Source organism: Ursus arctos, unplaced genomic scaffold (genome assembly GCF_023065955.2).
Source record: "Ursus arctos isolate Adak ecotype North America unplaced genomic scaffold, UrsArc2.0 scaffold_11, whole genome shotgun sequence".
Taxonomy (NCBI): domain Eukaryota; kingdom Metazoa; phylum Chordata; class Mammalia; order Carnivora; family Ursidae; genus Ursus; species Ursus arctos.
Genome location: NW_026622775.1, coordinates 29,860,533 through 29,877,363, shown reverse-complemented (window position 1 = coordinate 29,877,363; position 16,831 = coordinate 29,860,533). Strand labels below are relative to the sequence as shown.

Sequence of the window (16,831 nt, the reverse complement as noted above, 5' to 3'; positions counted from 1 at the left end):
ATTTATTTAAAAGAGAGAGAGAGCCCACAAGCAGGCAGAGTGGGAGAGGGAAAGAGAGAAGTGGGCTCTCCGCTGAGCAGGGAGCCCGATGTGGGGCTCGATCCCAGGACCATGTATCATGACCTGAGCTGAAGGGGCAGATGCTTATCCAACTGGGCCACCCAAGTGTCTCCCCACCCCCCGCCCCCGCCTTAACTACAACTTTGTAAGAGACCTTGAGCTAGAACAACCTAGATGCTTCGAAACTCCTGAACTATGCAAATAGTTGTTTTAAGCTGCTAAATTTAGGGAAATTTATTATGTGTCAATAGACAACAACCATCAAAAATAAATACACACCTGTTTCTCTTTTTCCTAGTAGCCTTACTACTAAAAAAGAAAATTTGAAACAAGGACCAAAAATTACATTCTGGAAATACAAGACATTTAAAATTGAGTAACCACAAAAATTCTGACCTTTTAATGACTTGTAAAATAACTGCTACCACTTGCATCCTTACTACATACTAGATACCATGCATAATTATTTTATTTAATATCTTCAATAATCTCATGGATTAGAGTATACTATTTTTATGTATGAGAAAACTGAGGTTTCAGAGGAAAACTATTAACTCAAGTAACAATAAAAGATAGAACGAGGATTTAAGTCCACTTCATTCTGATTCCAAAGTCTGGGCTCTTTCTTTCCACTATGCTACACCAGGAGTCAATAATCTTTTTCTGTAATGGGCCAGATAACTAAATATTTTCAGCTCTGAAAGCCACGAGTCTCTGGTGCCCCAACTAAACTCAGCTGTTGTAGCACAAGATTAGCCATAAATAATACATCAACGAAGAGGCTCAGCTATGTCCCAATAAAATTTCATTTATCAAATCAAACCACAGTACAGATTTGGCCCACTGGCTCTTTTGTGATCTTATTCCATATTATCTACCACTGCCTTGAAATGACTCACCTAGTTCATAATAACAGAGCTGCCATACAAAAATGGAGAAAGGAATAACTACATTAGAAGTTAATACAGAAATTAAGAGTTCGAATCCTGTTAACTTAATCAGCACTAGTTACCTGGATAAGAATGGTCTCAACTTTACATGAATTACCTATTATTTGTGCGAACATAATAGAGGCTCAGAATTTTCAATTAGGAGGAGCCAGAGGAAAATTCTACTATCCTAGAATACTGCACTATCTTAAAAAAAAAAATTGTGTGTATACGTATGTGTATGCATGCATATATGTGTATACATAGCAAGTAACACCTAAATCTAGACTACTCTATACAGCCAAATCAACATTCACGTTAGGAAGGCAAAATAAAAGAAATCTGGCCACACTAGTAAGACTCTTTAAGTTCACTGAAAAGATAAAAACGTAAGAAGCGAAAAATAACTTCTCAACCAAATAAAGGGTAACTACCAGATATTTACTACAAATAACAAGCTTTATGGTGGACCATTAGAAACATTATGTCTAAAGATTAAAAAAGGCAGCAAGCATACTACTGTTTCCAGTAATTAGCAGTTTTAGCAAGCCTCACCAATGCAATAAGGCATGAGAAAGAGAGGTATAAATACTGAAAGAAAACAAACTGCTGTTTACAGATTAATATAACAGCTTACATAGAAAAATTTTTAAAAATCAACTGAAAAAAAGTACTAAACCTAGTATCAGAGTTCAATAAGGATACCAACTTGACAAAAACTATAATAATATTCATTTAGAATATCATAATGGAAAAAAAGGCATGCAGAGATAATGCTAGTAGTAAATTCAAAGTTATATGACAATCACACTAAAACATAAATAGGACATAAAATGCATTCTAGTATGCAAAGATTTGATATTAAGATATCCCCACCCCAAATGGTAATTTGTATCTTAAATGCAATTCAAATTAAAAATTCCAAAAGAATCTTACTAACAGACAAGCTAATTCTACAGTTCAAATATAAAAGTAAGTTCATATAAAAGCAAGAAAATTCTAAAGACATAGCATTAGATTTTAAGAAGAGACAAAGAGATCGTAAGAACAGAAACCTATATACTGATGTCAATACCACAGTTTAATGTCTTTACAAGAAGTTTTGATGTATGTTAGAACCAAACACCATACCCACATCTCCCTATGCTGTACTTCATAGTTTAGTTCATGATAAAGGTGGCAATTTATTTTTTTATTTTTAAAGATTTTATTTTTAAGTAATCTCTACACCCAATGTGGGGCTTGAACTCACAACCGAGAGATCAAGAGTCACATGCTCCACAGACTGAACGAGCCAGGCACCCCTTTTTAAATCAGCAGGGAATACGACAACTTACCAATAAATGCTGTTGAGGAGTCAGCAGTCTATTTGGGGGTAAAAAGCTACCTTCAACTTCACATCAATATGTAACAGTTAACTCCAGATGAGGGATGCCTGGGTGGTACAGTCAGATGAGCATCCGACTCTTGGTTTTGGCTAGGGTCATGATCTTGGGGTGGTGGGATGGAGCCCCATGTCTGCTAGGGATTCTCTCTCTCCCTCCCTACCCCTCCCCCCACCCTCCCAAAATAAATAAATAAACCTTTAAAAAAATTAACTCCAGATGATTGTAATCATAACAGAATATTATAAGGAAACACAGAAGATAAATATCTTCTAAAATAAATTTATTTTATTCTATTTTATTTTTTAAGATTTTATTTATTTATTTGACAAAGAGATGGCACACAAGCAGGGAGAGTGTGAGAGGGAGAAGCAGGCTCCCTGATGTGGGGCTCGATCCCAGGACCCTGGGATCATGACCTGAGCTGAAGGCAGATGCTAACGACTGAGCCACCACCCAAGCACCTCTAAAATATATTTTAAATTCTGAAGTAAAAAAAGCCTTTCTATGCAAGACTTAGAAAAGACTAAATTTTATCTCATAAATATTAATACTTTTTCATAATAAAAGATACCTACCATAAAGTTAAGACTAAAGTAAAAGAGGAAGAAATTTTCTGCAATACATAAACAAGCATTAAAGTCCTGAACATGCAGAGAACTTCTACAAACCAAGTTGAAAAATAAAATGGGAAAAAGACATGAACAGGCAATTCATACAAGAAAGCCAAAGGCCACATGAAAACATACAGATGTTCCATTCTTAAAAATCTAGGAATTAGGGGGGCACCTGGGTGGTGTAGCCAGTTGTATCTGACTCTTGATTTCAGCTTGGGTCATATCTTGGGTCATGAGATCAAGCCCTGCATAAGGCACCACACTCAGCGCTGAGTTGGCTTGGGACTTTCTCTTCCTCTGCCCTACCCCCCAGATGTGCGAGCACACACGTTCTCTCTCTCTCAAAATAAATAAACTTTTACATAATCTAGGAATTATAAATCAGGTATTTTCCCCAAAACAGTGGAAATGTAAAGGATGGGTAATTTTTTATGTTAGCAATGAAGTAAAAGATAAGCTCAAAAGTGTTTGTGGAAATAAAAACTGATGAACCTTTTAAGGAAGTCAATTTGACACTATTTCAAATTCTCATATTCTTTAACCCAGTAATTTCCACTTCTAACAATCCATGCTGAATAAGCAAGTACAAAATGACGTACAAGGACATTTACTACAGCACTGTAATGGTGAGGGAAAAAAACCCACATAGGTTTCTACAGAGCCTTAAAAATGACTGATCATTGTAGTAAGTCATGTCCAGATATGAAGCAACACTATGAAAAAACAAGTCTAAGTTGCAGAATACTCAAGATAATATCACTCATTTATGGGGCTAAAAAAATAAAACAAATGAAAACCAAACAACCTCAAAAAACTGCCCTGAAATGTGTGTGTGGAGTTTACATACACATAAAACTGAAATATGTAATTGTGTATAAAGGCAACTGAACCTTTTGTAGGGATAACCTATGAAAGAAGATTGTCTATCAAAGAACCTTGAAAGAAGATCGTCTATGGGTATGGAGAATAGTGAAAGGGGATTTTCACATTTGCTAGTGTATTTCTGAATTTTTTTAACTTTGTATAATTAGAGTTAATTATATATTATTTGAATAATTTGAAGAAGTGGAGAAAGGCAGGAGGAGTGAACAGGAAGATAAACAAAAGAAACCACAGGATCACAGCTCTCAGCTTCAACTATAAATTGTTTTGTAGATTCTTACTGGCATTTTCTTTCTACTTAAGGAAGCAACAACAGGTAGAGGGTCAAATAAAATCTATACAAGGGTTTCAACGTGTGATTTTAAATTTTAATAAAAATTATCAAAAGGATCCAAAGCTCTTTATCAGGAAGAAGGATACAGAAAACAACTAACCATAACTTCAGAAGAGGAATAAGCTCAGACGGAATAAAAAAATCTGACACACTTTTTCCACCCACCTCATGTAACATTTTTGCCATGAATAACTCACAAAATATTTGGATGTGTATTTATATCCTTCCACATGTCTGTATCATTTTTATTCTGAGATCCTTTCCCAAATAATTATCTAAGGAAGACTATACATTTTGTCATCATGGTATAAAAATAGCACTTTAAAAACCGGCCAAATGATAAATCACCAGGCAATTTTACTAGTTTAATTCCAAGCCAGCTTTTAATGTTCAAGCAATATTCACCTTTCAGTAGGTTAATTATAAGTTAACTATTACAAAGAAGAATAACTAGATATACTGACAGTCAACATTAATGTAAAGTGCCGACGCTAATGATAGTAATTTACAGTACTGGGTAAACCAGACTTTAAATGTTAAACTCATGAAATTCAACTTCTTAAAAGCTAACGATCCGTTAAATTACTGCTTAACTTTTCAAAGTATACACAGTATTTTTCTTTTATTGCTTAGGGAAATCCACAAATTGTCCATCATTTTCTAAGCACATATAACATCTTCCCACAAGGTGCTTACTAAAAAGCTCAAGTAAAATCTATGCTACACAAAAATACAAAGACACACATACACACCATACCAAATAAGAAATCTTTGAATATTATACCTGTATCAGCTTCATGCTCTTTATTCTCATCTGTAAGGGGGTTGTCATGAAGCTTCAAATAAATCTCTATAGCAATTCTTGCTGCTTTAAAGTAAAATGGATGCTGTCGAAGTACATCTTCTAGTTTTAATAAGTCCACATATGATCTAAGGGTAATCTTCCTCATACAGTATGTATGAAAGTCAAACTGGTCATCAGTGATTTCTATAAAATGCTAACAAAATTATCTTTTTTATTATATGGAAGTGTAATAATGTCAAAGAAAACTCAGAATTACTTGTTTCCTATGCGTGAAAAAATTAGTAAAATAAAGATATTAAAAATCACAATCACCCATATGTTTTGCATATCAGATAATCAAATACAATCGGCCATCCCCTAGCACAGTATATGGCATACACCAAGTACTGAGTTATTTGTTGAATGAAAAGGAAACACATGATTTGAAATATATGTATTTATTCCTTCCTTAATCATACTTAAAGCCAGCATGACAAATCAAACATAATTTATTAGTATACATAATGATGTAGTACATTTACATATTAAACATTCAGTTTTTATATTTAGAATGACCTGAGAAGACTATATGTAGTCTTTGGTAATTTTTCTAAAAATACAAATTTGAGTTCTACACAATGTTATGCTGGTATGTGGGAGAGACCAATTAGCATTTAAGTCAAGCAACCAGAACCTAACACATTTCAACTAAGCTCTGGGGTTCTGGACTTGATAAGAGAAGAGCATGAAATTATATAAATTATCTTTATCTGTGAAAAACACAAAAAAAGAAAGCTAACCAGTCGTGACAGAAATTAATCAGAAGAGGACTAACAATGAATGTATCAGAAAATGAGGAATTACATAGGCTACAGAAATACTGTAAAAAGGATTCAAAGCTTGTACCTTATGACTATCAAGGGTATATTGCATCACCAATCAACCCCTTAACAAACAGCTTTCTAAGATAACTTAATGAGCTTTGTATTCCTGAAGGTGGAGCAGCAATTTGAAACATTCAAAAATCAATAAAAACAGCCAAGCTATAAACTTTCTATCAAGTTTTTCACATGAATTCTTGCTGAAAGAGTAGACAATGGATCAAGTCTGCTGAAAATGTAGTCTATAACATTTCCAATAAAAAACTGAAAAAATGTGAGCACTGATATTTAGAAATCACTTACTGTGAATTATAAAGAAAAAAACTATAGTTGTCTAAAACCTTCCACATATAATAAAATGAGAAACTCATATATAAATATATATATATGGTACTTACTCTCTCAATCTCATGACATTTCTTAAGTGCTTCACCAAATTTATTCATTGCCTTATAAGCTTGGGCACATTCTGTCTGGAACCACATGCACTGCATTTCATTCAAATTCTCTACTGCTGATGTTCCTTCCTATATGAAAATTATATGCATTCAAGATCATTTCTTACCAAATATGCCATTCCACCATAGAATTTAAGAAGGAAAATATGGTCAACTGATTCAAATTTTTTCAAAATCACTTAACTTTCAGAATAAAAGGGAACAGTTACTATGTGTAAGAAGTTGAATTATATTTCTAATCACTGAAAAAAAATGTACCTTTGTAAATAATCAAAAGATCTACGTAACTGGGGTTGGAGAGTAACATAAGAAAGACAACACTAGCACACAGCAGATAGTCATTAACATTAGTTCCTTTCACCCCTAAAAAAAATTCATCTGAACATACATCAGTATAAACCAGAGTTTAAAAACCCACTGTACAACCAACTAAAAAGAAAATTATGTTTTATACTAATATTGATTCGTTTCTTTCTCCTAAGGCAATTTAATTAAAATCCTATTTTGATACTAAAAATACTAGAAACAAATTTTGAAAAATAAGCAAGGTATACAAGTATAAACTGTTTATTCATAAGAACACTAGCTGTACAAACCCTTGTAAACTTTGAGCACATTTCTTCAGCCTCTTTAATCAGATTGGCTTTTAGCATGTACTTTGCACACTTGGAATTGATAAATCTGTCTGCTGTGTCCAAGGCCTGGGCCTCATCCATCCACCTCGCAGCTTCTCTAATATTTCCAGCATGCTTATAGAAAAGCAAAATAAACCAGTCAGTATGCTAATTTTACTATGCAAGTAATTAGTTACCTATTGATAAATATTTAAAACACAAATGAAAAAAAAGGTATTCTTCTGACTGATCTTAAGACCCTAATCAATGTAGATATATACATTCTGATACTCTTCTGGCCATGTAGAATATAGCTCTCTGACAGTAAAGACTTGTTTTAATAATATTGTTAACTTTATTACCTCACTATACAACTATATCAGCTGTCTGGCACATAATGAATACTCAAAAACAATAGTTGAATTTAAGAATAAATAGTAATTAAAATCTTTAAGTCAGAACAATATAAAGTTCAAAAAAGGCATCATGGCTGAGTATCAGGGAAATTCTGTTAACATACAAAAATGTTTATTTTAAAAATTATTCTTCAACATTGAAGAGTTAAAAAAATAAAAAAAAAAGCAAAGGTATGGCCAAATTTCTACCTTAAAGCAACCATGGAACCATTACTGCCTCTTACTGGACATGCCATGCTGCATTTTAATTTACATTACTAGTCCATCTGTCAAAGCCACAAAACTAATGAGCATAACCTGACTTTGAAAAGTGCTTTAAAATAATACTTAATTTCATTATATTTTGGTAAATAAATTGTAAGTTTTCAGTCTCTTCCCTAAGACCTATTATTACTAATTTGTATTTGTATTAAGAAAGAGAAGAGCCAAGTTTACTTTAACATGATGCTAAAACATATGACTGGAGATTCTCAAGTGAGACCAAGAAGTTAAGAAGTCAAGTAAAATAGTAAAATCTGCAGTCTCATTTCATTAAGATTACCAGATACTGATCCTGATCATACTCAAATGTTAATAGAAACAAATATGTCGCAGCAAATTACTTTTGAGTATCTATACTGTTACTACTTAAAACCAAAAAAATAACCAGACACGTGTGTGAATGTTTAAGAATATGTAATATGAATAACCACATATCTGAATAACCATATGCATGTATGTATATCTGTGTTTATAGAGAGATACAAGTGAGAAAATTATGACCATGACAAATCTAAAAGTAACCAGACTGAGAAATATTCCATACTTATTCCAGGTTTTACGAGCCATCAAATGTATCATTTTTATTACAGCTTTCAGAATCTACAAATTATAGAAAAAAGTTTTTATAAGACTCATTACCTTATTAAAAAGGGGGGGGGAAGATTTTACCTTATAGATTTTAGCTTTCACAAGAAAGAGTTCTATCAATGTAGGTGTACTTTCAATAGCGGTATTTATGTATTCCAGAGCAATCGATGGCTGGCCAATTTTGTCATAATGTTGTGCCAAGTAGTACTGGACCCAAAGTAATGTGGTTGGTGGTTCCTCTTTTCCATCATCTTTAAAAAGTGGGGTAGGTGGGTGGGAGAGGAAATAAACCAAGATTAGTCATTACATATATTAAGAGAGTACCCACCTCCAAATGGCTTTATCTTTATTAATAAGGAAAAGTAATTTGAACCATTTATTTATTTATCTAGCTATAAAACCATCCTTAAATTTATAAGATCTTTGGAAGGGACCCTGTTGTCTGTTCTTTATCATTATAGCCCCTAACACGATACCTTGAATTTAGTAAGAACTTCATATAATAAATATGGCAGATAAATGAGATCAAAGACATAAAAAATTACTTAAAAAAAGAAACTGAAAGGAATAGGGGTGGGGAGAGACAAGTTGTGCTAGTACTACAAAAGTGTAAAGATCAGGATGTTATTTATGAGGGGCAAAAAAGGTATCAGAAGAAATTTTGATCTTCCACTAATGTGAGGTTTAAAAAAAAAAAAAAAAAGGCCTGACTGCTTAATTGGATTTCTAGCTAATGTACTAAACTATACATAAATATACTTGTGATGTGGTTGAGTTTTGGGTGATTATATTAATATATTCTAATATTATGCTGATATGCAATGATGCTTAATTTAGGGTAAATAAAAACTATACCCAAAAAATGAAATAAGTAAAAATGCTTACTCTACATTTTAGTTCATAATTTAATTTTTATACACTCACAAGAAAATGTGTAAGTTAAATATACAACCCACACATTATAAAATACTTTTTTAAATACCAATATCTAAAATCTAAGAACTGTTATTTGCTTTCAAAGAAAGCAATAGATTGCTTATTTTTATCCTCGTAAAAGCAGGATGGCTCAGTGGACAAACAATAGGAGTGGAACTCACCAACTCCCGATCTGATAGATCTGCAACTAAAGTGCTGCATATTCTTGGGCATGTCATTGAACCTCTTCCACATTTGTAAAATATGTAGGAAAATGCTGATAATCAAAGGAACATCATGATGATTAACCAATGAAACCATGGTACCGCCTTCTAAAAAGTATTATTAAAATTAATCTGAGACCTAGAAACAATGATCAACCCAATAGCAATGAGCACCCCAGGTCCCATACTGGGCTTTCCCACTGTAAGAACCAGGGCTCCTTTGGAAAAACAATTGATTCCAGGTCTGCTATGGGCAGTGTACCAGATGAACTGGAGTATCTTGTCATTAACAAACTGCCAAAAAGCTATCAACTACTACACCATGGTATGTGAAGGCTGGAACCATTTGAAACTGCAATGATTTAAAACATGAAATATGTTTAAACCCATGAATTCATAATACCTTTAAAATGTGCACTGGCACCTTTGAAGGACGCTACTATATGAATTCATTATTTTGAAAACTGGTAAAGAATAACAACAAAAAGTAGGACATATGGGGAAAGAAGCAGCATTTATCTTGCTTTTCCTATATAAACCAAAATACTGGATAAACAGGTAACAGATGAAGGGAAATTTCTCTTATAAGATAATAGAAGACGAATGATAGACTATTATCAATTTGTAATTACTGACAGTTGCTAACATACAAAACAAACACTAAATGACTCCTGATAGAAGAATATACTACCAGCCCCGCCATGAAATAACCATGTTCACCCCCTATATTTAAAAGGAAACAAACAAACAAAATAATGAATCTCATTAATCCTCTACTCAGACCTGTCCATTAGAAGCTTCTGCAAGGATGGAAATGTTCTGTATTTGCCCTGACCAATATGGGAGTGGGAACTGGCTTTACATGGTTACTAAGCAGCACCTGAATTATGGCTACTACAACTAAGGAACTGAATTTTTAATTTCATTTAATTTAAAAAATTTTAATAGTCATATGTGGCTAATAGCTATTATACTAGATAGCACAGCTCTACATCCAACTACCAATTTATAACAAATTCAGAGGACAGAGGAATAACATGTTAAGCAACACCATGAGCGTCCATTCAGCAAAATCTGGACTGTAGAAAAACTCAAGAAAAAAACCCGAATTTTTTATACAAATAAACTGCAGGAAAAAGAGCAAACAGAAAACCTATAGATTCTTTGTAACAGAGCTGAGGCATAGCAAACTTGAAGTACAGATTCATATGGAGCCTCATTCAAACAAACTTCAAAGCCAAAGAGGGAAAAAAAATGACATTTCTAAGATAACTGGAAATGTAAGCATGGACTTTTTTCTTTGATCTTAATAAAGTATTAATGTTCAGGTGTGGTGATGATATTATGGTTATGATTTTTAGAATACTGAAATAGTCATGGATAAAATGATGTGATGTTTGGGATTTACTTCAGAATACATGGGAAAAGAGAGAAGTAAGAAAGAATATAGATAGGGGCGCCTGAGTGGCACAGCGGTTAAGCGTCTGCCTTCGGCTCAGGGCGTGATCCTGGCGTTACGGGATCGAGCCCCACATCGGGCTCTTCTGCTATGAGCCTGCTTCTTCCTCCCCCACTCCCCCTGCTTGTGTTTCCTCTCTCTCTGGCTACCTCTATTTCTGTCAAATAAATAAATAAAATCTTAAAAAAAAAAAAAAAAGGAAAGAAAGAATATAGATGAAATGTTTTCCCATGAGTTAAAAATTACTGAAAATGGATGCTGGGTAAATGATGGAGGATCACTGTATGAGTAGGCCTAGTTTTGTAGATGTTTTAAATTTTACATTTTTTTCCAGTAAGATAATATGATTCTCTTCTTAACCAAATATTTTCACACAATGAGCAAATTAATGCATCTCCACCTTAAAAAGAAAAAAATTTAAATATACTAAGCTTACTGTCTAAGTAATGAATATTGACCTTCTGATTAAGAAATTTTCAAGACATTTTTAAAACATAAAACTTGAGCACTTACCATTAGGGTTAAATAACCGGCAGCTTTTTAAAGAAGTTTCATAACCTACTACTAATTCTTCTATGATTGCCACCTAGAGTACAAACACACAAGCATACTTTAATATATATAAATGCAGTTACCATTTTTGTACAAAACATGTTATTCACTATTTTAAAAGGCTACGTCAACATTCCAAGACACGCGCACGCGCGCACACACACACAGACACACACACCCTTCTATAAACCTCTTAACCTATGGATAAAAACTTAAAAGCAAATAAATCATACATTTTTGGAGGTATTAAAATATAACTTTCGGGGTGCCTGGGTGGCTCAGTCGGTTAAGTGTCCGACTCCTGATTTTGGTTCAGGGTCATGATTTCAGGGTACTGGGATTTAGCCGCACACTGGGCTCCGTGCTCAGTGGCAAGTCTGCTTGTCCCTGTCCCCCTGCCCTTCCCCCTGCTCGTGCTTTCTCAAATAAATAAATAAATAAATAAAGTTAAAAAAAAAAAGATACAACTTTCTAAAAATTTACTGGCAACTCCTTTCCCTGCTAGAAAGGAGGGAATATGAATGAAGCTGAGCTAGAAATCAGGAAAAGAGTAGATAAAAAGAGGTGATATTGTGGATGACTCTTATCTTGGTTCATTTTTATCTCAATTCACATAAATAATATCCACAATTAACATCTGCCCTTCAGGAATCAAGAATTAAAAACTATGTGAAAAGAGAAATTCCAAAAGTACATAATAGCATCAACTCTCAATTTTAGAATCAAAGGGAAAGCATTAGTAAAACTGAAACACAACAGTGGGTGGATTTCTGAAATCCAGGATAGTGAGTGGATGTCTGGGTTCTGGTTTCTCCTGAGTCATGACTACACCACTTGCTCCTGGCTTTGTAAGAGATCTGTGAATACCTTTAATTTATTAATTCCCTTCTTCACTTAATCCATCTATAATGGATTTGTTACTACAGAAGCTCTCCTGAATGACCTCAACTTAACCGACTCAACAGATTAACACCAGCTCTCTCCATTACCTCAGAAAATTGTGAGGACTGAATGGTCACAGCTAGGTTATTCTGGTGCGCCCATGTTCTTCCGCTCCCACAAGTTGAGCTACATGCTTACTAAGAGTTTTGTTTTCCCAAACCTGTTTAAATCAGTTGCATTTATTATCATCATAACAGAATTTAATTCAATATTATGCAAACTCAATAAATGAGAACAAAAGAAAAAACTGTTTTAAGTTGAATACCATGGAGAGACTCAAGGATAAATTATATACTTCTAACAAATTTAGGTTTCAATGATAAGGGGGAAAATCGTAATATATAGGCTTCTATAATCAAGACTGCTTCGTAAGCATCAAGTTCCCATGCTACTGATACTGAAAACAACAGACCACATTTTAGGAATGTTGATTTATGCAATTAAAAAAAGAGTGAAAGTCATCAATAAAGCCCATACCTTGGGCCTCTCAACAAAAGACTGGAAAATAAGCACACCTTCTATGCTTTAGGTTAAAGTGTTTAGCATGTTTAATTTGTCCCACCTTTCTGATTCTTCACTGTAACTGATTTCTTTTTATCCAACCAGCATGCCTTGATGTCACTGTACTTGCAAGCAAAATAATCTAAATTAGTATTAAAACACCCTCTTGGGGCGCCTGGGTGGCTCAGTCGTTAAGCGTCTGCCTTCGGCTCAGGGCAAGCGTCTGCCTTCGGCTCAGGGCGTGATCCCAGTGTTCTGGTATCGAGCCCCACATCAGGCTCCTCCGCTGGGAGCCTGCTTCTTCCTCTCCCACTCCCCCTGCCTGTGTTCCCTCTCTCGCTGGCTGTCTCTCTGTTAAATAAATAAATAAAATCTTTAAAAAAAAAAAAACCACCCTCTTAATAAGCAATTTGAGCATTATTATACATAGCTCAAAAAGTTAACTTACTGGGACAGCAAACAAACTGCTGACAGAAGTTTTTCCTACCAAATAAAAAAGGAGAAAGACTACTAAGCTAAACCTTAGTTTAAAAAATTACTTCTGACTTTCACCATGAACAAGGATTAGAGAAAATATTGAAGAAATCACTACCTTACCAACTTTTCATACCTACACTGACTCAAAGTAAATAGCAGAAATAAAAGAGAAAATAAGGAAATAATAAGTTACTTGATTAAAAAGAGAAAGGGATGAAAAGTAAGAGGTACAGAAGCATTTAAACCACAAGACAGGAAAACAGATACCAGATTCACAAAATATGTACTATGTACACAGATAATCAAGAATCAATGATTTCAAACACTGAGTGAAGAAATGATAGTGGGGAAAAAATGGTATTTTGCTTTACCTTTTCTTTATCTTTGTATAATGACCTCAAAGTATTGAAGACTGGTGGACAACCCTTGCTGAAATTCATCCTTAGAAACTTATCCAAACATTCTTTAAACTTCTCACCTTGGAAGAAAAAAAATCTGTTGATTTGCATTTACCCAGACAACTCTAAAATACATACTTTAATACTAACATGCACACTCATATATCTAAAACCAAGGAAACAAACTGTAAATCCTAACATCACTTTCATTCCTTTGCAATTACTCTCACCAGATAAAAAGTTCAATGGCAGTCTTCTTGGCACCAGTCCCCTGGGATATTTAGTCCAGGCCTCCTCATAAATTTTTAGTCGTTCTAACATATTAGCTGTAAACAAAACAAAACAAAACAAAAAAATTCTTTTTATATTTAATCCTAACTTGTATGTTTTTTCTAGCAAATTATAAATTTCTCAAAGTCTATATAAATTCTTATTAAGCAGAAAAATTAGAGAAAACAAAATTTATAATCTAATAACCTAAATATACCAACAATCATTTTAGAATATTTTTCTAGTATTTTCATATTTTAAATGCCTGTAATCATCTAAAATATATAATTTTCTCTATCCTTTCTGCTTTAGGTATCTTTCAGAATCTAAGGACTCAGTTTAGTTCTAAGAAAAGCTTGGTTATTACGTTTCCACAGCTTCTCTACTATTCTCTTCAGCCTATCCTTTATTTTAGAGCTTTTGGATCTATCCCCTAATCTTCCATTTCTCCATATTTCTTTTGTATTTTCTTTCACTCTCACTTAAGAGCTCTCCTCAGTTCAATCTTCCAGTTCACTAATTTCTCCTCAGTTGTGGACTCTCTTCCATTCAATCTATTAAGATTTTTATTTCAGTAAGTAGGCTTTTCTTTTCCTAGATTCCTAATTAGTACTTTCTCATAACTTTTCATATTTCATAGCTGCAATTCCCTTTTTCACCTTAGATTCCTCCATTTACTCCCTTTTGCTGTACTAATGATTACCATTCCTGTGACAGTGTTTCAGAATAGTAAAATATTCTTTGTTACAAGGTTTCTCTTGTATATATCAGTGTATCAGTATTGGCTCACTACCAGTCTTGAGTGAGACACAGCCTCAAATCAAATCATCTTCGCTAAGGACCCTATTTGTAGATGACATGTTTCTGGGTCTTCTCTACTATTCTCTTTGAGTCCCATTCATGGGAGAGGGTGAAGGGGAGTTGTGGGGAAAGTCTCTGGACCCAAGTTCATTTAAGTGATGGAAATTTAGTCCCTCTTCCCACACAGGAAACAGTGCGGCTCTTTCAGCTCGGCTGCATTCATGTGCCCTTGGCAGGCCATGCAGCTGTGGCCACAGAAGTTAAGCTTTCTTTCCTTTAGGGAGACATCTCTGTAAGTAAGGAGACATTTCTGTCAGGAGGAATTTCCCTTTCAATTTTTGATGCTGCCATGCCATTTGCAAATTATTAAAAGTTGTTTATGAAATTCTTTTCTCAACTATTTCTATAAACGTGTAAAAGAGAGGTTTCAGAAAATGCTCAATCTGCCATACTAAATGGAAGTCTGCAACTGTACTTTTGTATTCAGATTTTGAAACCAATTCTTAACCACTATTTTTCTAGTTAAGCTTTTCAAAGAGTTAAAAAAATATTTATCAACAAAAGGAGCAACTGAAACTTAAAAAGTTTTAAACAATACTACCTGGTTTGAGTGCCTTTTCCAGGCCTTTGTAATAGGCCCAGTTTTCAGGATTTCTCTCTTGTAATCCTCTATAAACATCAGCTGCATCTTCCAAACGACCTAACTGCAACAGAAGTTCCCCTGATGAAAAACAAATTAAATTAACTAAATATCTTCTGATTATAACTTTAACTTTTCCTTGAATTTTCTCTTAAAATCTCTTCAATGTTGGGAAGTGGATTTGGTATCCTCTTAAATTCCTAATTCCCTTCAGCAAGACTACCATGTTATTGTCTCTCTTTCTGAAGTTCTTATGTAGAAATGCCATCCTCTCTACATCCTCAATTTATTCAGGTATTTGTCTAACTCCAGGCTATTCCCCAAATTCACTAAACACAGTCACCAAGCCACCACCTACTACTTAATTATTCCTGACATAACACAGACAATTTCACATCTGAATTATTGACCCAATCCAACACTCTAACCTTATGATCTCCGAATCAATTATAAAAGGATTCTGCTATAGCAGCCCACGGTCATGACCACATCCAAAACCTGCTTTTTCTAGCTCTTCAGTCTACCAAATAGGGCAGCTATCTTGCTTTAAGCTTAATTGTCTTGTCTAGCTTATTCTTGTCTCACTAAACTTAGCCTTCAATCTTAGAGAAAAACCATTCCCTTTTCTTCAGACCCTTCGGTAACTCGCAGACTCACTGCTGATTTTCTCTGGGTGACATAGCCAATCTCATCCCTAAATGGTATTAACAGCCCCAATGTCAAAATCAGTCTCAAAACCTAAGGCTCCCAAATGTTTGTTTGCTATACACCTTCTCACAAAAAGAAGCAGGTCATTAGATGAACAGACAGAGGCACTGGTTTCCCTAGAAATCTATGAGCTCCAAAATCAAATAAGCCTCAAGCACTGCTCAGGTACACTTTTCCTTATCCTTAATGGGCTTCCATCCACCAAAGGTATTATTTTCAAACCATGACTTCATCCTTGTCACCCTCTGCTCTCATCAGAAAAAAAAAAAAAAAAAAGGACACTTACTGAGTTTTCACTGTGTGCCAGTGACTTAAACATTTCACATGCATTAGGCAATTCAGTTCTCAAAACTCTATGAGATAGTTTACTATTATTTTCATCATTTTAAAGCAGAGAGAACTTAAGTAAACTTGCTGAGGAACTTTAAGATAGTTAGTTGTTGGAATCAGGATTTGAATCCAAGTAATCTGGCTTTAAAAAGCCCATATTTTTAACGTCTGTATCAGCCAGCGGCTCTCAGCCAAGGGCACTTTTGCCAATATCAGGAGACATTTTTTGGTTATCACAATAAGGGATGGGGCAGTGCTACTGGTATTCTGATAGGTAAAAGCTAGGGATGCTGCTAAGTGAACTACAACATATAGGAAACTTCCATCCCCAACATCTCAGTCCCAAAACAGTGCCAAGGTTGACAAACCTGCTCTATACTAATCAAAAGCCTACTTCACTGAGAA

The 16,831-nt window shown here is 34.3% G+C and overlaps 1 protein-coding gene across 2 annotated transcripts in view; it reads right to left on the bottom strand.

The window, feature by feature from the left end:
• Window positions 1–16,831, bottom strand: part of NAA15 (N-alpha-acetyltransferase 15, NatA auxiliary subunit) — a 79,286-nt gene that overhangs the window by 22,086 nt on the left and 40,369 nt on the right. For both annotated transcript variants that reach the window (XM_026499371.4, XM_026499372.4), the window contains exons 7-14: window positions 15,350–15,469; window positions 13,908–14,003; window positions 13,651–13,757; window positions 11,321–11,393; window positions 8,291–8,460; window positions 6,927–7,079; window positions 6,271–6,399; window positions 4,992–5,205 (exon numbers count right to left, since the gene is read on the bottom strand). In XM_026499371.4, coding sequence (XP_026355156.2) covers window positions 4,992–5,205; window positions 6,271–6,399; window positions 6,927–7,079; window positions 8,291–8,460; window positions 11,321–11,393; window positions 13,651–13,757; window positions 13,908–14,003; window positions 15,350–15,469 — 1,062 coding nt within the window. The remainder of the gene's footprint in view (window positions 1–4,991; window positions 5,206–6,270; window positions 6,400–6,926; window positions 7,080–8,290; window positions 8,461–11,320; window positions 11,394–13,650; window positions 13,758–13,907; window positions 14,004–15,349; window positions 15,470–16,831) is intronic.